The 25,013-nt window shown below is 42.9% G+C and overlaps 2 protein-coding genes across 2 annotated transcripts in view; both read left to right on the top strand.

The window, feature by feature from the left end:
- Positions 1 to 2,224: 2,224 nt before the first annotated feature.
- tafa4b (TAFA chemokine like family member 4b) overlaps positions 2,225 to 25,013 on the top strand; it is a gene marked incomplete at both ends in the record, with an annotated part of 52,458 nt that continues 29,669 nt past the window's right edge. The window contains 2 exons of the mRNA XM_084061664.1: positions 2,225 to 2,354; positions 18,492 to 18,647. Coding sequence (XP_083917790.1) covers positions 2,225 to 2,354; positions 18,492 to 18,647 — 286 coding nt within the window. The remainder of the gene's footprint in view (positions 2,355 to 18,491; positions 18,648 to 25,013) is intronic.
- LOC311049400 (putative aminopeptidase W07G4.4) lies at positions 22,320 to 23,873 on the top strand (the record flags this gene model as incomplete). Its single annotated transcript, XM_084062971.1, has 1 exon — positions 22,320 to 23,873. One exon carries the CDS (start codon positions 22,320 to 22,322, stop codon positions 23,871 to 23,873), a length of 1,554 nt encoding a protein of 517 aa, XP_083919097.1.

Raw genomic sequence — 25,013 nt, 5'->3', positions numbered from 1 at the left:
TGTTACAAGTAAAAGTCCGTAATTAAACATGTACTTGAGTAAACTTACATAAGTATTGGTATCAAAATGTACTTAAAGTACCAAAAGTACTAAAATGTTTGAAAATAGCAGATCTACAAGCTCACAACGCATCGCGATGCAACGCGTTGTGAACTTGTAGACCGGCTATTTTCAAATAGCCTAGGTATAAAATAGGGCTAAAGTGGTTAATGTATGTTTCATAATGTAATAATTATATCTGCAGAGTAACTAGTAAATCAAGTTTTCAAATAATTGTAGTTGAGTAAAAATACAATATTTGCCTCTGAGATGTAGTGGAGTAAAAGTAAAAAATATATACAATTGGAAATACTCCAGTAAAGTAAAAGTACCTCAAAATTGTACTTAAGTACAATACTAGAGTAAATGTACTTAGTTACTTTACACCACTGGCAAGCAGGCTCAATGGTAAACATTTAGAGACCCAGGTTCAAATCCGGGGTAGAAGAGGAAAGTTACAAAGTGCAGCTTTAAAGGACCATACCCGCCTCTTTGTCACTTTTTACCTTGATTGGATTTCATTCATATCTTTCAGATCTTTTTCCCGCTATTGAGATATATAATACCGGTCTATTCACAATTATTTGTTTATTGAAGTCTCAGTTAGATTTAGATCATTTAGATCGTTTGTGCCATATCCCCCAAATGATGACATTGAAGTGAGAACACCAATATCAGAATAGCATTTTGATGTGTGGTAAATCTTGTGTAATTTTGAGTTGTTCAACATATGTTTTGAGGCACCAGGCTTCAGTAACAACATCAATAATAATAATAATAATAATAATAATAATAATAATAATACAAATTTAGCCCACTAGTTGTTTTCAAGTTGAACTTCAAATAAAATGTTGAGGTATTTTTTCCTTTCGGAATTTCATTTGCGCAGTCATAAACACAGCCACGATACACAAATACGCTCTTCTGTGTAGATTGAAACACAAGCTAAATACTACATGAATGAATCCATAATACAACAAATATAAGTAAAAACAGTAATAGTTAAAACCCCATGTAAAGCACACTGTCTCTGTGTGTTTTGAGGTCTCTGTCATTGTACACCTGCACATAATGTGAAATGTGTCCTCTGCATGTAACCAATCCTACATAACTATAAGGAGCATGTGGTTAAGCGCCATTAATACAGCACCCGGGGAGCAGTTAGGGGTTAAGTATCATGCTCAGTGACGCTGAATCAGTGACCTTCTGATTAGCAGACGGCCTCTCTACCCACTCAGCTATGGCCGCCCCCTCAACATTAGGCCGATATATATCTCCATAATGGAAAAATATATCAAAAATAATGGCTTTGATGAATGAAATCCTATCAAAGTTAGGGTGGCAAAGGACCAACATTCTTAAAAAAGGCTGGTATAAGCTGGACCCGATGGTAGGGCTCCAACTAACGATTATTTTACTAGCAATAGGCTCTATTCACAGCAGCCATATTATGAAGACATTCACAGGTGTTACCAATGATACTAATGAAGGCTCTGTTCCATTCTGGTCAAATAGAGTCAGGGTGCTGATATAGTGCATGTTGGCTCACTGGAAACACTCTGTTACACCAGTGGGTCTACAGTTGGGGTCCAATGGAACCAAACGGACCCCATTTGGTTCCATTTGTACACTCTCAGAGTTATGGGGGTCGTGGAAACCACTGTGCTAGACTAAATGGAACAGAGCCTTCATTAGTATCATTGGTAACACCTGTGAAGGAAGTGATAATATGGCTGCTGTGCATAGAGCCTATTATTCCATCGATTACTTGTTTGCACAAACATGTTTGATGCCCAAAATAGGGGTAGATTATTAATCGAATATTTCATCAAACTATCAATTATCGCTACATTTTTATAACTTAGTTCGATTAACTGTTGCCGCCCTGCCCCATTTGTACCCATACAGCCTGCATCAGTGGTGGAAAAAGTAGTCACATTTTTAACTCAAGTAAAATAATTACTACAGCAATGTAGAAATACTCTGTAACAAGTAAAAGTCTGGAAGTAAAAGTCTTGTTACAGAGTATTTCTATATTGCAGTATTGATACTTGTACTTAAGTAAAGAATTTCAGTACTTTTTCCACCACTGTCTCTGCGTTGTTAAAGCTCTTCTCCTTCTGCCTCCCTCCCCCCCCCCCCTCCCCCCTCCCTTCTCTCTCCTCTGCTCCCCCCTCGCACCAGGATGAAGCTGTGGCTGGGGTCAGCCCGTCGGCCCCCCCTGCAGGTGGCCTTCGTCGCCGTCGCCGTGGCGATGGTGATGCTCTGCGCCGACCCGGTGTCCGCTGGCAGCCGTAACCATCGAGGACAGACAGGTACAGAAGGGGGCTCGGCCTCGGGCCCCGGGTCACACCCCCCCCCCCCCCGATGGCACACATGAGGTTAATTACGCTGTCACTGCGGAGATGGAACACACGTTCCTCCGAGCCTGTCATTATATTACCCTGAGCTGTCCGGATTGCGGGGTGGTGTGTGTGTGTGGGTGGGTGTGGGTCGGGGTGGGTGGTGGGGGCGTGGGTGGTCTCCGACGACAGGGGACAATTTGTTCAGTCCCTCAATGTGACAGACGTGCAATCTGGACGAGCCCTGACTTTTTTGGGGGTGGGGGGGGGCCTGCACGCGTACAAACACACACACACACACCGTTTGAATGATGAAGGTTTGTACAGCGAATGGCACTTTAGCTGTCACCACGCTGTCAACACACATAGATCAGGGAGGGAGTGATCGGGATCTGTTTCGGGGGGGGGGGGGGGCTGCAGATGTGGAGACATCCGGAATGGAGGAATGGAGCAGACGCCATTGTTCTCGTGTGTGTGTGTGTTGGGGGGGGGGGGGGCTAGATTCGAAAGTGGTTTAGGGTTACTGTAATAAAAAAAAATAGGGCAGAGCCCTCGTGTATGGACGTCCATTTATACATGGGGTAGGCTGTAAGAACTTCATGGCTATAATAGGCCATGTCTTTTATTGTGATATGTTAAGCTCTGCAGTGCCTCCCACAAGTCTGCCATGCAGGAGCTGTAGGCTATACTTCGGTGAATTAAAAATGAAGGTAAAGTCGTATCCACCAGAGTCTTGATTGAGGACCCGCCAGCTAAATTGAAATTCTATCTTTAATTTGCAGTCAGTGAAGTCAGCCTGACCACTCCCAGACAAAAAAAAAAAAAACAGAAAAATACCAACACATAGTGTTACATAATTATTCAAAAAATGTACTTTTGAATATTGTTATTATGTCTGAAAAGGAGTCATATAATCCCATGAGGGATGGAGCATGACACTAAAATTAAATAATTCATTCATTCATATTCATATTTAACTGGCTGACTACAAGGACAGCCGAGTGCTGAGTCACAGGCCCTCTCATGCCACGTGGGTGTGCGCCCCGCACGTCCCCGCGCCATCTCCTTCTCACACTTAATTATGACAATTTCCTTAATTATTTTCTCGGTTCCGCAACAACTCCCCCCCCCCGACCGTGGTTTGCCTCCTGATGCAATAAGGTGACCTTTTATGTGGCACGGAAATGCCATCGGCGTCCATGTCTCTGTGGTGAGTGATGGTGTTATAGTTTCCCTTTTTGACGGAGGGGAGGCTAGCAGGCTGGCGGGGGGGGGGGGGGCCACGCGTGCCGCGTATGGCGGGAGACACGCTAATTGCAGTCCCGGCCTGTTGTGAAGGTCAGCGCGAGTCCAAACGCGCCCCTCCATCTCCCTAAACCCTCCCCCAATTTCACACACTTGCGGTTTCAGACGCAAGCTGACTTTTTGCCTAAACTGATTGCAGCGTTTCATTAGAGGATTTCCACTAATTGGTGTAAGATTAGGTTTGCGCTTGCCTGTGAAAAATGTCACGACACAGCAGCTGTTCGAGGCGGATGGGATAATTGGCCAAATGTCATGATTTCTATATTAATTTCTCTCTGTTTTGTGCAAAATGTGTTTTCTGTTATTTCCTGGGTGGGTCAATGAGGCGTTTGGTTTTGATTAATGCGGTGCTGTACCGCATGCTGCCACATGGTGGCTCTAGAGGTCAAAAAATGGCAAAAGAGAGTTTTTCATTTTTCTGAAATTCACCAGGAAAACAGTAACTCTATATCAGAAACAAAATGGAATGAATGTCATCTCTAAACTATTCAGAGGCTTTGACTGATGCTTGTCAGTTGAATGCAATAGCGCAAGTTTTCTATTCTTGTTTCCTGGTAATGTTCTCGTGGGCTAAAATATTTTCTATGAGTCATGGAATATAATAGGTACTATCTGCAGTTGTCATTTAATCTGGAAATATGTGTGGCTTAACCTGCCATCAATTATTTTATAACTCATTAGCAAAATGTATACTTGGACTGACGGTAACAACAATCATCTTTAGGCACGCTGGATCACAAAACCAAGACAAAGTGGTAAGTCCTTGGAAATGCAAACAACCTAGTGATTTAATAACAACTTAGTTTAATTCGTTTTATACTTTTAATGAGCTAAAATCTGATTCATACCTTTCCAATGAATTACCTTAACCCTGGACAAAATTCTTAAAACATACCAGATCTTCTATAGCTTGTACATGCTTTAATATACAGTATATGGCTAGTGGTTAACAAATACATGAAGCTTTTTACATACTTTGTCATGATCATAGTAATATAGCAGCTCATAATGCTGCAGTTGGTTTCAGTGTAAGCAAACAGACATCCAGTGGTGGAAAGTAATTAAGTACATTTACTCAAGTACTGTACTTAAGTACAATTTTGAGGTATTTTTTATTTTACTGGAGCATTTCCAATTTTCTGTAGGCCTACTCTTACTTCTACTCCACTACATCTCAGAGGCAAATATTTTACTTTTACTCCACTACATTTATTTGAAAACTTTAGTTACTTTGTAGATTATGATTATTATTACAAAACATACATTAACCACTTCAGCCCTATTTACATTTCATCCATTTGAAAATAGCCGATCTACAAGCTCACAATGCGCATTGTGAGCTTGTAGATCTGCTATTTTCAAAAGCTTTGCATACATTTTATATATTTGAAATCTTCTGAAATGGGACATTCTGCAAAATGAGTACTTTCTACTTTTGATACTTTAAGTACATTTTGATACCAATACTTTTGTACTTTTACTCAAGTAAATTTTGAATTCCGGACCTTTTCTTGTAAAAGAGCATTTCTACATTGCAGTATTGATACTTTTACTTCAGTAAAAAAGGTAGTACTTTTTCCACCACTGACGTGCACACATGTCCTTGGGTATCTTGTGTAGGTATACCGCTCATCTCGCTTCCTCACTGTAGTTTTGTGCACTTTAATGTCTTTCTTTCTTTATATTGATCCATGACAATTATGCAAGTGTGGTAATGATATTCTGGCTATTTCGGAATTTGGTATTCATATTCTAGACTCGCCCTTAGTGAATCCAATTTGGCCATAGCTGAAATAATGACATTCAGGGCTATTTAAACATGGCTGCGGTGAAAGCATAAATACATATTACATATAGCTAACAATATTCCTAAAGATATTCCTCATTTATGTTGTAAGTGCCCCCATTACCATGTTGCTGAGCGCCCATTATGCCTGTATTTATATTAGGACAGGACATCACAAACCCCATCTACTTTTGAGGGGATTCAAATGATTCTATTTAATGTCTGTAAGATTGCCATGCATGTGCATATTTAAATACGTGTGTGTGTGTGTGTGTGTGTGTGTGTGTGTGTGTGTGTGTGTGTGTGTGTGTGTGTGTGTGTGTGTGTGTGTGTGTGTGTGTGTGTGTGTGTGTTTCACTTCAATATTTCAAAAACTTTAGTTACTTTGCAGACTTAGATTATTACTGCAAAACATACATTAACCACTTAAGCCTATTTTATAATGCAATGCGACACAAGCTTGTAGATCTGATTTTTGAAAAGGTTAGACAAATTATGAGATTTTTTTTTTCTTTTACGTTTTTTTTTCTTTTACGTTTGGTACTTTAAGTATATTTTGAGGCCAATACTTCTCTTGCCTGCCTAAATAAAGTTTTTTTTTTTTAAAAGCCCTTTGTTCAATCCCGTAGGGTAAATTCAGTGTCAGCTTCACCCAGCTCATGGCGGCTCAGATGGTTATGATGACCGCATCGGGGTGGGGGGGGGGGGGGGGGTCAGTTAGGGGTTAAGTGTCTTGCTAAGCCTTATAGCAAGACACTTAAGACCTGGAAGAAAAAAGGTTGGCAAACACTGTGCTAAGGGACACTTAGATACGTCGTAGACATGTGCGGGGCCAGGAGGTGAATCGGTGACCAAATGGCCTCCTCTCTCTTCCCACCCAGCTAGCCCCCACCCCCCACAATATTGAGAGTATCTTATAGAAAGTACTGTACGGGTTCATTCTTACTTATTCTGACTCCACGTGGTCAAAGTTAACAAATTCAATCCGAGAAAGCATGTCTGCGTCATTTTTGAATTTGTTGGCTATTTTTGGAAAAATCTTGGAAATGTGTGCAAATCGTATATATATTTTTTAAAGCGAACATTTGTAACTCAACTCTTTGCTTCTGGGGGGGTCCCTGCGGAAAACCACATTTTGAATATACATATCTAAAAATGTCTTCTAAATCCTAACAGTATGTTGCTATATCAGTGGTGCTCCAACCTTTCCATGTCAAGGACCCCCAAATGATATGTATGTGGCCGTGGACCCCCATCTCAAAATATGTGGTTCCAGGGACCCCGCAGAAGCACAGATCGGAGAAATCAAAAACATTTAAACATTTCCTATATATTCAAAGATTTGCAATTCAAAAATCTTAAAATGACACAGATTGCATTCCCGGGCCTTAATGGCTTAAAAGAAGGAAGTCGCAGGGCTCGTAGCCATGGTCAGCACCCTCTGTAACACTGGTGTGTGTGTGGGTGCTCCTTTTCTCTGATGTGTGTTTGACGAACCACGCGGTCAAACAAACAAGAGAAGGGCGCACACCTCCAGTATTGATGAGGTGCTGTTGACCGTGGTAAATAAGTATAAAAGTAAAGAAGCCAATATTTTGTTTATAGAAATACCAACACGTTTCGACCTGTAAAGGTCTTCTTCGGGGATTCAAGAGGACCGAAGAAGACCTTTCCAGGTCGAAACGTCGGTATTTCTTTAAACAAATCCTGCATCGTGGCCATGACTGTGCGGCCTTTCTTTTTATACTTTTATGACAGACCACACAGTGACACATCGGAAGACATTTCAGTAAACACGGGCGCCATTTTCCAGCATGCCCCCTCATCCTACTATAATTCGACAAAGCTCTGTGTGGGTGGTGAGGCCAAAATCTCTTCTGCCCGGTTCTCCTCAGTGGCTGGAGCAATTGATCTGAATTTGCACACAGCCATTGACCATTACCATGTGCACGGATCATTGAAGCCCGTTTTTCGCTTTCCCCAAATGTCGGCTGTTTATTAGCGTTTTTGTGTTCGCTGGCTCCCGCGGTTGCCAAAGCATGTGCGCATATCCCCCCACGGGTATGGTCTAGTCACTATAACCTCACATTTTCCATTCACCAGGCATTGTCCCCCAACCTCCTAAATGACCTCCTTTTTGAAATGCTCATTAGCTTTGTCGTATTGAAACTGCCCCCGTATAGAGTTCACGCCGCCCCCTCCACCCCTGCATTGACAGAGATGCCACATGTCCAGGGCCCTTCACAGCAGCCACACTTATTGACAGGGGGAAAGACATGGCTTTCTGATAAATTGGACAACGCTCCTGCTCGCCCCGTGTCTGTCAGAATACATCAATCGCCCCGGGATACCCGTCAGTCCAAGGTAGTGCCATGTAGCACGTTTCCCCTCTTTCGCCTTTCCCCTCTTTCCCCCTTTCCCCTCACCTCTGCTCCACCCGTTGCCTGAACCCAAGCATGACATGCTTGAAAAGTATTTTTATCCAGGCCTCTGCAAGGCTTTATTGGACTCAGATGGCCATAAAAAAAAGCCTCGAACAAGAACGAAAATACAAGTCATTTTATGTTTGGTTGCGCTCGGGTGTTGCGCTCTGAAAATAGCAGATCTACAAGCTCACAACGTGCTGTGCTGCAACGCGTTGTGAGCTTGTAGATCGGCTATTTTCAGCATGCAACCTAGTGTAAAATATGCCATCACAACGCCATCAAGGCACCGCCAAAATACATTTTAGTCGACCAAATTAACAGTAGATTTAGTCGACTATAATCCTTGATATTTAGTCGACTAAAACTAGACAGAAACTAAAACATTTCAGGTGACTAAAATATGACGAAAACGAAATGGAATTTTATTCAAAGGACTATGACTAAAACTAAATCAAAATTTGCTGTCAAAATCAACACTGCTTTTTAGTTGCTCCACACTGCTCGCCTGTTAGTTTTAAGAATTGACTTGAACCAATTCCGAGCTTGGCTGGAGTCTGGGCTCCTCTGGCAGGCATCTCCTGGCTGTGCCAGAGACTCGGCTTATAAGTAAAGGTAACAAAACCTTTGCTGTCAGAGCTCTCAGACTGGAATGTCCTGTGTTTACAGTACAATCAATGTAATCCCTCCAATTCACTTTCATTTAACCGCTGTTGAATTAACACTCAAGGCTATAGCGCTTCTTAAAAAGCGACTGTTAGGGAATCATAATATTCTTGTTTTTCTTTATGTTTTTATCTCATTGCTCATGCACATTTTATGATCCAATTCTTTGTTATTTTTTTTTAAATGATCCTTTTATCGTTTATCATTTATACTTTCACTGCAGACACTTTTTTAAATTTTGTTTAATTAATTTCAAGAAACACGTCTTGAAAAGCACTTGTTACAGTTACTATATTATTATAAGTGTTTCAAAGCATGAACAAACCGGGCAAATTCTGTGCTAGGATTGCATTATGAAAGAAGTCTCTATGCGTGACAAGACAGACTCAAAACTCTCATGTGTCGACTGAGATTTGAACCTGCATAACTGCAGGATCCCCCTCTCTGTCTGTCTGTCTGTCTGTCTGTCTGTCTGTCTGTCTGTCTGTCTGTCCCTTTCACCTTATTATATTTGCAGTTTTTCTAGAGTACTACTGTTTATTATTTTTGTCCATAGTCGTACAGTAACTACATAAAATATGTATGTACCAATGTGCTTTTTTGCCGGGTCTCTCTGGTAAACTACATTTTAAGAGATTTCAATCTCAATGGGACTAACACGCACACGCACACGCACACACACACACACACACACACACACACACACACACACACACACACACACACACACACACACACACACACACACACACACACACACACACACACTGGGCACTTTCTTTCTTTTATTGGTGGAAACAACATTATTGTCACAGCAGTGTTAACGTTGAATCCAGCTCACAGATGTTGAGTTGTAGCCTGATCTTTGTGATGAGCATCAATTTGACACTGACGTGGTTTTGAACTGTAGGCTATCGATGCTTCCAGTTTATTTCATCATCACTCAGTTCTTCCATTATTATGTTGCTGGCCACGCAACTATTGATTCCAAAGGGAAATAATGGCAGGATCATAGAGTTCTATTGTATTTTTATTCTATTCTGTGTGTGTGTGTGTGTGTGTGTGTGTGTGTGTGTGTGTGTGTGTGTGTGTGCGTGTGCGTGCGCGTGCGCGTGTGCGTGCGCGTGCGCGTGCGTCAGTGGTGGGAAAAGTATACAGTATTTTATTTAAGTAAAAGTAACAATACCACAATATAAAAATACTCTGTTACAAGTAAAAGGCCTGTGTTCAAAATGTTTGCATCAAAATGTACCTAAAGTACCAAAATTAAAAGTACTAAAATGTTTGAAAATATCAGATCGACAAGTGGCTATTTTCAAATAGCCTAGGTATAGAATAGGACTAAAGCGGTTAATGTATGTTTTATAATGTCATCATTTATATCTGCAAAGTAACTAGTACCTAAAGTTTTCAAATAATTATAGTGGAGTAAAAGTGCAATATTTGCCTCTGAGATGTAGTGGAGTAGAAGTAAAAGTATTGGAAATTGGAAATACTCAAGTAAAGTACAAATACCTCAAATGTGTAATTAAGTACAGTACTTGAGTACAAATATATATATTCAAAGATGTGCACACATTTTCACGATTTTTCAAAAAAAAATGCAGATCTACAAGCTCATAGTGCGGCACTACTTTACGACACTGGTGTGTGTGTGCGTGCGCGTGTGTGTGCTGCTTGTGTGTTTGTTACGGGCTAATCCAGCGGATCCTGTGGCCTCGGGAGAGAGCCAGAGCCAGACGAGTGAGAGAAATGAAAGAGGAGGGATGAGGACAGAGAGCCAGGGATCATTGATGGAGCTTTCGGGGGGAGAGAACAAACAAACTTTAAATCAGACAGGATGAGAGGGGGCACGGCCTGCAGAAATGCTGCGTGTGTGTGTGTTTGTTTGTATTACTATACTAACGAGGACCAAGTATAGTAGAATTTGAAGAAATATACATTGTGTGGACCGTTTTCCTGGTCCTCACAAGACAAATGGTTGTTTTATAGTTTAAAAAAACATTTTTTTAGAGATACGTTTATAATTAGAAAAACATTCAGGTCAGGATTAGACATTTAGGTGTCTTAGAGGTTAGCTTTAGGGATTGGAATTATAGTTCAACATGATTTATACTTAGTTGCGCGCCAGTGTCATGCACCGAAAAATAGCTGATCTATAAGCTCACAACGCGTCGCAGCGCGACGCGTTGTGGGCTTGTAGATCGGCTGTTTTTCGGCTTTAGGCTTACGGTTAAAAATGGCAATTATTATTTTTAAATGGCATTCATAACATGGCTGTCCTAAAGTGTTGATGTCCTCACAAGTATAGTAATACAAACGTGTGTGTGTGTGTGTGTGTGTGTGTGTGTGTGTGTGTGTGTGTGTGTGTGTGTGTGTGTGTGTGTGTGTGTGTGTGTGTGTGTGTGTGTGTGTGTGTGTGTGTGTGTGTGTGTGTGTGCGTGCGTGCGTGCGTGCGTGCGTGCGTGCGTGCGTGCGTGCGTGCGTGCGTGCGTGCGTGCGTGCGCGAGCACGAGCATTGCACATGTGCTCGCATTTCGTGTCTGTCTGCAAAAGCCGAGCATGGAAAGTTTGGGAGTTTCGCCAAAGTCACGTCAGATGAAATGAAATCCCGGCCTCGCGGTTACGGTATAACTAAGGATTTCCTTCGCTTGTAAAAACAGGATTTAGGTGTTAACGTCACCGGGAGGGGCGAGCTTTGCCCAAAGAATTTGACACAGTCGACTTTCAAGAGCAGCGCATATATAGCAAAGGTTTGGAAAGAACACACTGCTGCTCCGTCTGCAGGGTTCAGAAAGCACAAGAAGAAAGAAAAGAAAACTAACACTTCGCTGTTGTCGGGCAGAAACCTCATCTCCATATCCGTAATGAGGTTCTATGCACAGCAGCGATATTTATCCCTTCCTTCACAGGTGTTACCAATGATACTAATGAAGGCTCCAAATGGACCCTTAAGGAACCAAATGGACCCTTACGGGTCCATTTGGTTCCATTTGTACACTCTCAGAGTTACACACCTGCAAGGGGCCATCTGGAAGCCCATGAGGGTCCCTGGACCCCAACTGTAGACCCACTGGTGTAACAGAGTGTTTCCAGTGAGCCAACATGCACAATATTAGCACCCTGACGCTGTTTGACCAGAATGGAACAGAGCCTTCATTAGTATCATTGGTAACACCTGTGAATGTCTTCATAATATGGCTGCTGTGAATAGAGCCTATTAACGCCCTACTTGATCATACTGCAGCCACACAAAAGCATCAAAAGTAGCAGATCTGCAAGCTCAAAACGCGGCGTGAAGCGACGGGTTTCGAGCTTGCATATCTGCTACTTTTGCCATTTTCTTTTACTTGAATCCTGAAAATGAACTGTTTTGGACACATGAGGTTTCCACCCGACAGAGACAACATGCTAATTCAGATACTGGGTGGTGCTTTCATACAGAATATTTCCCTTCACTTTTTGTTCAAGGACATTGTTTGGTCATGTCAAGGACCCCCAATTTGATATGCATTAGGCCCACGGACCCCCATTTGACGCAATTCTTCATCAGTCAGGTTGCTTAGGACCAGATTTGAGGAAGATGTGGACACGGCTGACAAAAGCGCCACATTTTTGTTGCCAGACCCAAGGGGTCTGGCTTACATGAGGCTTTGTACCTGTTTTCTCCATACATGGGCATGCCCCCTCTGCCCTTAGGCCCCAGCCATAAAAGTCTGTCCCCCTTTCGTCCATATATGGGCATACACAGGCTAACACGTCATGTGAGGTCCGGCTTATAAAAGTCTGTCCCCCTTTCGTCCATACATGGGCATAGACACATGGGCATCTGCCGGGTCTGGCAGAACCAGGTCGCCTGGTCTTGTTTCTATATGCTCTCCATCACCATAAGTTTCATTTTGGACGGGGAGCCACGTCATCAAGATGGCAGAAGGCGGCCATCTTGGATTTCAAAGATGGCCACCATGTAATATCTATAAGTGCCAATATCTCAGTTTCCAAGCCACTTAGAAGGTCAATCTTGGTGTCAAAATATATGTTTTTGGGGTCAAGGAATTCAATAAAGCTATATCAACAAGTGACTATTTCTGCCATGATTTGGACATTTGGTTCATTCTGGCATTCGGTGTGTCATAATCACCCGTTGCTGAGCTTCGTGAGACGTTTTAAACCACATCGAGTTGTACCGCAAACTTAACTTAAACTGTCATTTACTTGACTAATTAGTAAATGATAAACACACAAAATGAGAAACACATGGCGTGGCTTCGATGTGGATCTCTGCCGTCATGCTGACATCACTGACATCACTCTTGCCCAATTATGGAGGGGGTGGCATCCTGCACACATCGGTGTTGCTAGGCATGCATGGCAACTGATTATGTTGTGAGTGAGGTCAGACCAAAGCTCTGCTCAGATATATGAGGTGTGAAGTTACTTTAGACTTCCACTTCTAGACCAGACGATGCTGTGTCCACACGTGTTGTGAGAGAAAGCTATACAGAACTTTGGTAGACAAAGAATACAGGGAGATAGAGAGGGCACATTTTCCAGCCTCAACAGAACTCTGTTCCCATCACAGTCCATGTACAGCAGCAGCGCTGACCATGAACCGCCACTCCTGGGAGGAGTGTGGTCCCAATCCTCCCAGACTAAGCTCTCCTGTTCTGAGTGTACCTTCACGTCTCATCCGAGCCACGACGACCTCAACCGCCAAACGCTGAGGCATGGACATATCTGCTCAGAGGCCCGTCAGCAAATAGTCAGCTCTGTAACCAGCCGGAAACAAGGAGACACAGACCCACCAAAATCTCAAAGCCATCAACGGTTTACCGAGGTTTTAACTCAACCAGGTGATGTAAAGAAAAATCAGACGATTTACAAAGGAAAGAAAACTCACATCTGCAAACAGTGTCACAAAGGTTTCAGTGAGTCAGGTAGTCTGAACAGACACCAGTATGTCCACACTGGAGAGAAACCTTTCCACTGTAAACTATGTGACAAGAGTTTCAATCAGATAAGTGCCCTGAAGACACACCAGCGTATTCACACTGGAGAGAAACCTTTCCTCTGTAAACTATGTGACAAGAGTTTCAGTGTCTTAGATAGTCTTAAGAAACACCAGCGTATTCACACTGGAGAAAAACCTTTCCACTGTAAACTATGTGACAAGAGTTTCAGTGTCTTGAATAGTCTTAAGAAACACCAGCGTATTCACACTGGAGAGAAACCTTTCCTCTGTAAACTATGTGACAAGAGTTTCAGTGTCTTAGATAGTCTTAAGAATCACCAGCGTATTCACACTGGAGAGAAACCTTTCCACTGTAAACTATGTGACAAGAGTTTCAGTGTCGTAGATAGTCTGAGGAAACACCAGCGTATTCACACTGGAGAAAAACCTTTCCACTGTAAACAGTGTGACAAGAGTTTCAATCAGATAAGTCACCTGAGGACACACCAGCGTGTCCACACCGGAGAAAAACCTTTCCACTGTAAACAGTGTGACAAGAGTTTCAGTGACTTAAGTAATCTGAGGAAACACCAGCGTATTCACACTGGAGAGAAACCTTTCCACTGTAAACTATGTGACAAGAGTTTCAGTGTCTTCGATACTCTTAAGAAACACCAGAGTATTCACACTGGAGAAAAACCTTTCTACTGCAAACTATGTGACAAGAGTTTCAGTGTCTTAGGTCATCTTAAGAGACACCAGCGTCTCCACAGATGTAAGATCTGAAGACACACCTGCGTGTGCACACTGAAGAAAAACCTTTCTACTGTAAACAGTGTGGCAAAAGTTTCAGTAGGTCAGATAGTCTTAAGACACACCGGCAGTTGTGAAACATGTATTATGATGATCAATAATGATCTCTCTCACAGAGCATTCCAATCCACGCTGGAGGCTAATATAACCAAATCAGGCTGTTACTGCATGCTTACAGAGAGAGAGGAGCAATTCTTTTTCATTTATTTTTAATATATTTTTTTGGGGGGCAAAAAAAATGAAAAAAGTTATCGAAAAAACACGGCCCCTCACATATTAGGAGGGCAGGGTGAGTCAGCAGAACCAAGGACGGGTGTTTTTGATGAATCTAACAGGTTAAAAATGGAGTTTGAAGTTATAATGGGTTTGTATAGGAAGGTGGTGTGTCTGATAAAATCATTATCAAATATCTAAATACTAAATCAAGCAACTTAAAAGCAGTCTGGGGGGCTCACTAAAGCCTGAGTAGACGATAAAATGACCCAAAGTTTTTTTGAAAGTGAAATATCCCTTTAACTCAGAGTGTACAAATGGAACCTAAATGGACCCGTATAATAATACATTTAGGTCTTTGGAACAGTTACATCTGTCAGTGGACAGAAGATTAGTGAGCTCAGCATCAAATCAAATAAATCTGAAGTGGTTGAAAGTCATTTTGAGAATAATAAGAAATAAGAAATCATCCTGCAAAAAAAAAAATCAAGCATGTGTTTGGGAAAGCCTTTTGTGCCACTGTTTTTTTTTTATGTCTATGCTCATTTTACGATCCATATTTTCCATTTGAGCTGCGCATTTTGAGAAAAATCACACCCAGTGTGAAGAGAGTGGTGCCTTTGATGAGTTAATTAGTGTAACTGGTTGCATCATTGTGTTGCAATCAGCTGCAGCTGTTGTGGCCGTACGGACACAGACCTGTTGAGGCCGTGCTCATACGGACGACGGACGGAAAAGTCAGTCCTTGGAGTGGCTAGCACCATTCAAAAACTAAGCTGAAAGTAACAAAGAAAAGAGAGAGAGAGAGAGAGAGAGAGAAGAGGAAGCATTTTGGCATGGATTTGAAGTTGGGTGCTGCTCTTTGAGTCAGGCTTATGTCGGTGGTTCTCAACCTTATGTGGATCAGGGCTGCACCTTGAAAATATCGAACAAATGCGTGGGCCACCCATCTGCAGTGCATGGTGGGAGAAGTACTCAAATGTTTTGCTTAAGTAAAAGTATCAATACTGCAATGTAGAAGTACTCTGTTACAAGTAAAAGTCTGGAATTCTAAATTTACTTGGAGCTTGTAGATCGGCTATTTTCAAATAGCCTCGGTATAAAATATGGCTAAACTTTAGCCATATTTTATGGCTAACCCTAACCCCTTTAGCCGCTAAAGTGGTTAATGTATGTTTTATAATATAACTATATAACCCCACTCTGCCTCTCATTTGTGGTTGGATTTGTTCTGATGGATGGGTAAGCCAATCAGAGGCGGAGTAGAAGTGACATCTCACATTGTGTTTCTGTATTTTATTCGACAGTACAAACCTGTGTAAATGTGTCAATTTGAGAATAAAATTACGTAAATAACATTATGTATTTAAGATAAGAACAATAAGAAACAATATCTGAAAGTATCTTATTTTTCTCCGTCCCAGCCAAATAAATACAAATGACAAAATACAAAAAAGTATTTGAAATACATATTTAAATGTCTTACGGGTCTAAATTTGGTCACATATGTATGCTTTAATAAGAGTTTAATTAATACCCAGGATTTTTAATTGTAGCTACAGCAGCACTGCCTTTAAGTTAACTCCGTAGGTCAGAAGGAGACTGTTGTTCAACACTCAGCGTTTACCATCAGTACCATGTTCTAATTAACCAGACATGAGCCCCTTGGGAAGCGTGAAGATAATCAAGGGAGATTATGAGTCATTTGTTTGTTTGAGGCATTGTTTGAATAGCAATTATAGTGATTGAAGGCACGTGACTAGCACCATGCGTGCACGCACACACAAACGAACGAACGCACACACACACACGGCAAACCATTCTCCCAGGGCAGAATATGTAAACGTGTTGTTTAAGTTCATTCAATAAAGTGTATGTCGACGCATTGCAATGCACTGAGCTGTAAAAGGCTCTCCCGTAAGCCCTCATAAAATATGGATGATTTCTCCTTGGAATACATACATTTTTATTATGACAAAGAACTAGGAGCTAAGTCAAATCAGAGAAATAACCAGCTTATTGGGTTTTTTGTGTGTTTTTTTTTTACAGCTTGTGGGATTTATGTCAACACAGTGACGGACAGTGGGTTTTAAATCCGAGAGCGGGCTTGTGTTGTTAATGAATGCACTGCACTGAGAAACATTTGCCGTGCAAATGAAACGTGTATATATGTACTCTATAACTGCAATTTGTGTTGTCCGTGCAATAGTGAATGATTCAATAGCATTTGGTCATGAATTGTTCAAATGGATAGATCTGGTGCCCGTTGGCCACAGTTGGGCACATGGCCTACTTGCATCTGTCTATCCTTTTCCCTTTTATGCCCATATGGAAATCCCTGATGTCATCAGTATATGCCCATGTATATGCACATATATGGGCATAACAACGGACAGATCGGTGATCTCCATACCTGTATATGCCTCTGTTTGGGTATATCAGTCAGATTGGCGGTACTGGACAGCCACACTCCCTCAGGTAATAGGCTCTATTCACAGCAGCCATATTATGAAGACATTCACAGGTGTTACCAATGATACTAATGAAGGCTCTGTTCCATTCTGGTCAGAGTCAATATTGTGCATGTTGGCTCACTGGAAACACTCTGTTACACCAGTGGGTCTACAGTTGGGGTCCAGGGGACCCTCATGGGCTTCCAAATGGTCCCTTACAGGTGTGTAACTCTGAGAGTGTACAAATGGAACCAAATGGACCCGTAAGGGTCCATTTGTCCAAATTCTATGTCCAAATGGACCCGTAAGGGTCCATTTGGTTCCATTTGTACACTCTCGGAGTTATGGGGGTCGTGGAAACCACTGTGCTACACTAAATGGAACAGAGCCTTCATTAGGGTCATTGGTAACACCTGTGAAGGAAGTGATAATATGGCTGCTGTGCATAGAGCCTATTGGCGGTATGCGTGCTGAGTTTGAAGTCGATCGGTTGGGCGGTGATGCATGAAGGACATGCAGGTTCACTGCACGTACGCAGGTATTTTGTGAATGTATAGAGAGGGACTGATAGACCGGTGCCTGTTGGGCACCAGCCATACTCGAGAACGATGCAAGTTGGAAATGCATGCCCCACCCGTTTATGCAATACCCGTTTTACCCATCTCTCTGTCTCTGTACGTCCCTTCTATGTCCATATATGGAGTTCCGAGTCAGGCATGCCCAAATATAGAGTCTGTCAGTCTATGACGCCAGTCTGTTTTGTTATATTGATGACATCAGCATACTCCATACAGTATATGGGGATTTGCAGATTTATCAATATATTTGGAGATCTGCTGATCTGACCGACTTCCCACATGGCGCGCCACACCCTCAGGTCCCCGCTGATAAGCTTAAAGACGGGGTGCTGTGATTTTCAGTGACTACCCCCCCCCCCCCCCCCCCCAGAAATTGTTAAAATTATGTTTTTAAGTGGACACGCATCCAGTTCATTAAGTATACCTGGTTCTCACCTTAGCACCACCCACCTGTCCTAGTCCCATCTCCTCCTCATGCCCACACCTGTTTATGTGTTATGATAATGAGGGGGAGGGTACAATTTTACTATGTCACTAAAGGGATGTTTTTCTATTGGCACGTTTGACCCTCAAGGTTTCAGCCTCCAGGTAGAAACTCAAAATAGTCATAGAAGACATAAAACACCATAAAAACAACACCACCAGGGGGCTTAATGAAGTTCTATCAACCTCATACACATGAAAAACAGAAAAAGTGCAAAACCATGGCACCACCTCTTTAAGTCCTATATATTATGTTGTAAGACAAGTGAAAAGACGCTCTACAAGCTCACAATACATCGTGTGTGTGTGTGTGTGTGTGTGTGTGTGTGTGTGTGTGTGTGTGTGTGTGTGTGTGTGTGTGTGTGTGTGTGTGTGTGTGTGTGTGTGTGTGTGTGTGTGTGTGTGTGTGTGTGTGTGTGTGTGTGTGTGTGTGTGTCAGTCTCATACCAGGTCAAGCAGGGGACATGCGAGGTGGTGGCCATTCATCGCTGCTGTAATAAGAACAAGATTGAGGAGCGCTCCCAAACCGTCAAGTGTTCCTGCTTCCCTGGTCAAGTTGCTGGGACCACCCGGGCCAGACCCTCTTGTGTGGAAGGTAAGACATACAATCGTGCGTGCGTGCGTGCGTGCGTGCGTGCGTGCGAGCGAGCGAGAGACAGACAAACATCATCGTGCGTTTCTTGTGTGCATGTTTCTTTTATTTTTTGTGAATGGATAAAATAAAATAAATGAATAAATAAATAGATTTATTTATTAATTTATTGTCAAAATATATTTTATTGTAACCAATTCAACATTACCATGAAGAGACAAATTAATAAGTATATATTTTTTTCTTTCTTTTTTATAATTAATAATTTAATGATTTAATTTAATATGTGTTATGATAATAAGGGAAACATTATACCCCCTTATTACACGGCTTGGTTGAATGCTCGATTCTGATTGGTCAGTCATCGGTCATTATTTCTGGATAATGACCGATGAGCTCTATAACGGACCGCTGTGTAATCAGAGACTCAGAACACCTGCTCATGTCAACCTGTGCTGCTTGGTTATATGCTTTATCCAACATGACAGCCATGTAAACAAACAAACAATGTCATTTACAACTAAACGTTGCTCTCAAGAATGTTTTTGAAAACATTTGAAGTGAGAAATAGACGATGCAATAACCGAGAAGTCATTCTATTTGATCCACTGCGCTTCCTTGTTTATCGTGGCACAACAACGGGGGAATACCAAAACGCTCGCCCCAAAACACAGTCGCCCCGGGGCAAATCCGGCGGTATTACAGGCAAATCGGCAGTAAATAGAATGGGGGGCGAGTGTGTTTTGGGGCGAGTTTTTTTCCATTTCGTCATTTGTTTTTGCGAGGCGAACTTGTCCGCCCAGCCCAATACTTATGGAATACTTTCATTGCCGCAAGGAAATACTTCGTTTTGTTGTTACTTTTGGGTAAATGTATTTATGTATTTATTAAGTAGCCGTGTAATAAGCGGGATAATGCATGGGGAGGTAGTCATTATTGAAATTTAAAGCCCTTCAGGGCGATTAACCACCTCGGCTGCGCCTCGGTGGTTAATCGCCCTGTCGGGCTATAAATTTCAATAATGACTACCTCCCCATGCATTATCCCTTGCTTAAGGAACATACACAAAGGGTGTGTGTGTATGTTTTTTGAGCGGTGTAGCCGCTCCTATAAGTGGGGTTGGGAATTTGTCTTTCCCTGTACTGTGATTGGCTGACTCTATTCACACCCTGTATAAAAGGTTAATTTAACTGTGCTGTATTTAACTTTCTGGCCTCGCCTCGCCCGTCTGCCGTTCAATTTCCCTGGCTGTTATATGCACACAGTGGTGGAATGGAGCCAGCCGTACCGTGATTGGCTGACTCTATTCAGACCCTTTGCTTTGATTGGCTAGCGAGACGCATGATGAAATAATAACCTATAAATACCACCACGTACTTCAAAAAATACTTCTGTTTTTTTAAGTGAGCTTTCATCACTGTGATGACCACTGTTGTTTCTAAATAACACCGCTCACTTCACACTGGGTGTGATTTTTCTTTGTGTATGAGGCACAGAGATCAGAGAGCAGGTGAGGCTTGGTGTATACTGGCTTTAAATGTACTGTAGTATAGATCCCTTAACAGACGACGCCACACTGATAAGAACCAGTATGCGTGCAACCAGTATGCGCGCAATGAAACCCATTCTGTGAAGTCTCGCTAGGGCGAGCAGCACTAGCCAACACACAAGAGGGGGTTGGGGCGTGCTGAAACCAACGCACCCCGAAACAACAGGTTGAGAATTGATTGCATAAAACAATCACCTGTGCGTCTCAATGTTGGTAAACAAATAATTGGTCTATTTGATATCCTATAATCAAGCTGTGAATTGATCCACTCTATCAGATAACATAATGTATTTGCAATGGCAGGAAGCTGGCACACACTGATGTTATAGAATTGTCAATGATGTGATTAAAAACGGCTTCCATACGGTACTAAACAAAAGAAAGAACAAGAAAAAAAGAATAAAAAGAAAGATGAAGCTGACTAATTTTAAGTTTAAGAGCAGCTGACTTACCTGGATTCATAATCAGTGACCAACAGCAGGTTCTATCATCAGTCTAACACTGCATTTTCACCTGCTCCATCTCAACTATTGCTGTAAAGTTACTGTGCGAAGTAAGCAGCGCCTCACACCCAGGTGTTACAAATAAATTGCTAATTAAAGATCAGGCAGGCTGCTGCTGTCTCTCTCCCTCTATCTTAAATGGGTGTAATCAGTTGCAGCTTTGTATTGCAATCAGTTGCAGCTGTTTATGCCGTACTCATACATACATATAGTCATACAGACATACATGCAGGTCATGCATACAAACACACAAAGTCAAAACGTTATTTAATTGAAAAATGAGAGCACATTTCTTCTTATGGTGCCCGGTCAAAATGGGGTTAAATTGTGAGATAAGATTAGGCCATATATCTCTTACTGGTAGTCCAGTAGTTTGAGGCTCATCCTGTCCCAAAGAGATCATGTAACACGAAAGGTTAAAGCCACTAATGCAGGTAATGGAAGACCCAGTCACCAGTGTCTCCTTGCTCTCCCTTATCCCCCTGTGTCATATGAACGCAGAGGCAAATATACTACAGCTGTCCACCATGGCTGCCTTCAACCCAAGGCTGGAAATTCAAACCGCAATTTAAAAGGCCTGTTTTATTTGGGAGAGCGTTCCACTGCATATCTATTCAGGCTATTCGAGCGCATATCGGATGGTAATAGAGAAATTATTTTCTGGTCTGTTGCACTTTGTCATAACTCTAGAGAAGATATGATATATGGTTCATGTTTACATAAGTAAAGAGGCAGACATGGAAAAACAGATAATATTTTAATGTAGATGGGATGGCTGGACTATATGAATTTTTGAAATAAGAATAAACATAATTTGTAGCACATTCATACAGGAATTGCAGCTCAAAATGCTTTACAACATAATAAAATGAATAAAATCAGAGTGCAGTACAAAAGTGCAGCTGAGATCAAGTGCAAAGCTTGTTAAAGGCTGAAGTAAAAATATTTTGGGTTTTAAACTTTCTTTTGGAAATATCTATGGAGCTGGATTCCCTATATCTAAAGGTATTGTGTTCCATAGCTTTGGGGCATAATTGATAAAGGCTGTATCACTGATCTTCTTTCTGCTGTTATTGGTATTATCCAATGTAGCTGACAGGGGAGTTAGCAATGTAGCTTGGTCCTTGCCCATTAAGGGCTTCGTATGTAAGGAGGAGGACCTTGAAATCAATTTGAAGTGTACAGGAGGCCGGTGCAGAGCAGCTAAAACTGGAATAACATGCTCTCTCTCCTCTTGAATCTGGTTAACAGCCAAGCTGCAAAGGTTTGGATGTTTTTTTCTCTTTTCTTTTTCTTCAGGAAGCCAGTAAAAAGTGTGTAAATGTAGTCTAGGTGATTTAAAATGAAGGCATGAATCATGAGTCTTGTATGATATGATATTCGGTTTTGTCCTATATTTATACATTCTTTTTTTGATGTATTTACAGCCAATAGAAAAGTTGGTGGTGGAGTTTTTAGCTGAAGTTTCAGGAGGATAATGTGCAGTTGTGTATCGTTTTGGAAACATACTGTACATACTCTCTGATGATGTCACCAAGTGGCAGCATATATATATATATAAGGTGGAACCAGTCATCAGCTGTCCAGTCTCTTTATCAAGACGGCAGGGAAGTAGGACGAGTAATGGCCAGCATCCAACCTATCCAGTGGACCACTGACCCTAAAAATCAGAATTATGACGGCATCGTCTTGGTGACCCAGAGCGAAGCCTCGTTGCCCCCACAGCTGGAATGTCTGAAAGGGCCACTGAAAGACTACTGCTCCGTGGACACCGGTCTCAGGGATGAGGCTGTGTTTTTGAAGGTACCTGGCCTCCCCGGTAATCGGATGGTGTTTGCCTCCACCGGCCCGGTGAACCGCGACTACGATGATGTCAGGCGCTTTGGCGACGCCGCGGGAAGTGCCATCAGGCGGGCCATGAAAGCAGGTATGCAGCGTCCATTGCTGGTCTGTCCTCCTCACGACGACTACGAGCATAGCCCTCTGGTGGCGGCCCTTGGGGCCCTTCACGCGCTCTACATGCCCCTGGAGGTGAGGGAGGCCAACAGGAAGGCCAGCCCGTACAAGGTGTGCGTTCTGGGCCTGTGGGTGGCACAGGAGGCCCAAGGGCCGCAAGTGATGGAAGTGGCCAATGCCCTGGAGAGCGGGAGACTGGTGTACCGCGACATCGGTGGCTCCGACCCCGAGCGCATGGCTGCTCCCCGCGTGGCCGAGTACGTCCAGGAACTCTTCGCGGACAGCCCCGTGCAGGTGAACGTGTTGGAAGACGTGCAACACCTGGAGAAGGAGTACCCCTGTCTGGCCGCGGTCAACCGCTGTGCCAATGCCGTACCCCGTCACCAGGCCAGAGTAATCGAGCTCCAGTACTGTGGAGAGGGACCCATCCAAAACACACTGATGTTGGTGGGCAAGGGTATCACCTATGACACCGGCGGAGCGGACATCAAGGCGGGAGGCGTCATGGCCGGGATGCACAGGGACAAGTGCGGAGCGGCCGCCGTCGCCGGTTTCTTCCAGATCCTGGCCACGCTGAGGCCAAAGCATCTGAAGGTGGTGGGCTCCATGGCGATGGTGAGGAACAGCGTGGGTCCGGACTGCTACGTGGCCGACGAGCTGGTCGTGTCCCGCGCGGGCCGCAGGGTGAGAGTGGGCAACACCGACGCCGAGGGACGCATGGTGATGGTGGACCTTCTCTGCGAGATGAAGGAGAAGGCCAAGCGGGAGGTGTCTCCCCAGCTGTTCACTATCGCTACTCTGACCGGCCACGCCATCCGGGCCATGGGACCCAACTACTCTATCATCATGGATAACGGCCCGGCCCGGCGCTCCGGAAACGCGGTGCAGTGGCAGAAAGCCGGAGAGGTTTTGGGGGACGTGTTTGAGGTGTCCAACATTAGGCGGGAGGACTACGAGCACCACAAAGGGAAGTCTGAGTATGAGGATATTCTCCAGTGCGGCAACCAGCCATCTACTGCTACTCCCCGAGGACACCAGGCCCCAGCTGCTTTCCTCATCATGGCCTCTGGTCTTGATAGGCATGGTGTTGACTCTCAGAACCCTCTGCAGTACTCCCACATTGATATTGCCGGGTCTAGTGGTCCTTTCCCCGGAGTGCCCACGGGTGCTCCCCTCCTTGCCATGGCTACCAAGTACATTTTACAGTTTAACACCAACTAGTCGGACTCTTCCTGTCAGCATAGAATCGTTGTCTCTTCGATGCTTGAAATGAGGTTTTCTCATCAAAACACTATTATTTCCCATTTCGGTAGCATTTACACCCTAATGTGTCTAGCTCAATGATGTTCCCTAGAACACTAACGTTGAATTGTCACACCATCACTAAGGTTGGGTATATTTTACCCGATATAAAAAAATCCATACAAAATATTTAGTACAACAATGTCATGTAAAATGTAGGTACTCTTCTTTAACACATTCCCTGCCATTGACGTAGAATAGATCTACGCCATTTCAAATCCAATCTTTGGCACCATTGACGTAGATCTACGTGAAATGTATTAAAAACGTGTGAAGGTACTCTTCGCTAACCTATGAATGATCCCTTGACTGCGAGAGAAGGAATAGATGGAAATGACGTCATCCCAAAAAGATTCACTTCCGTCCACTCCCATGTTATGAGATGTAGAAAAACACATCTAGCTCGGGTATCTTCTTTTTTCTTAAGAAAACAAGCCTTATTCAACTGCCGATTACAACACAATGGACAATCGCTGTAAACTATTGTAAACTTTTGTACCGGTGGATAGACGAGACCCTTCCCCTACCCCCAGACAGCCTTTGTTAACATCCGTGTCTACAATATGACTTCCGTGGCTCTCTGTGGATCGTCAAAATAAGGTAAAAAAAAACACACCCTGTGTGAATGAAGCGGTGCCTTTGATGAGTTTATTTAATTGGGCTATATATGAACTAGAGAAACAATGTTAAATCCCTGTCAATTTATTCCAAAAATGTGTTTTACTAAACTCTGCCTCCTGGTGGCTGCACACTGCGTGTGCCGTGCTCAAACATACATACATACATACATACATACATACGGACACACGGACAAAGTCATGTATAGGAGTGGTTGCCTTCGGCACCACTTAAAAATCACACCTTATGTGAAGAGAGTGGTGCCTTTGATGAGCCCCGTATTGATCTTGTCATCAATGTTTGTTTATTGGACAGACAGACATACATACAGACGGACACACGGACAAAGTCAGATATAGGAGTGGTTGGCACCACTCAAAAACCGCTGGCAGTAGCGGATTAATTACCTAGCAGAGAATGTGTTAATATTTCATGACATTT

The sequence above is a fragment of the Gymnoscopelus microlampas genome (assembly GCF_963454915.1).
Source record: "Gymnoscopelus microlampas genome assembly, chromosome: 7".
NCBI lineage: Eukaryota > Metazoa > Chordata > Actinopteri > Myctophiformes > Myctophidae > Gymnoscopelus > Gymnoscopelus microlampas.
The sequence above is the reverse complement of the archived record's forward strand: the minus strand, read 5'-3'. Positions and strand labels throughout refer to the sequence as shown.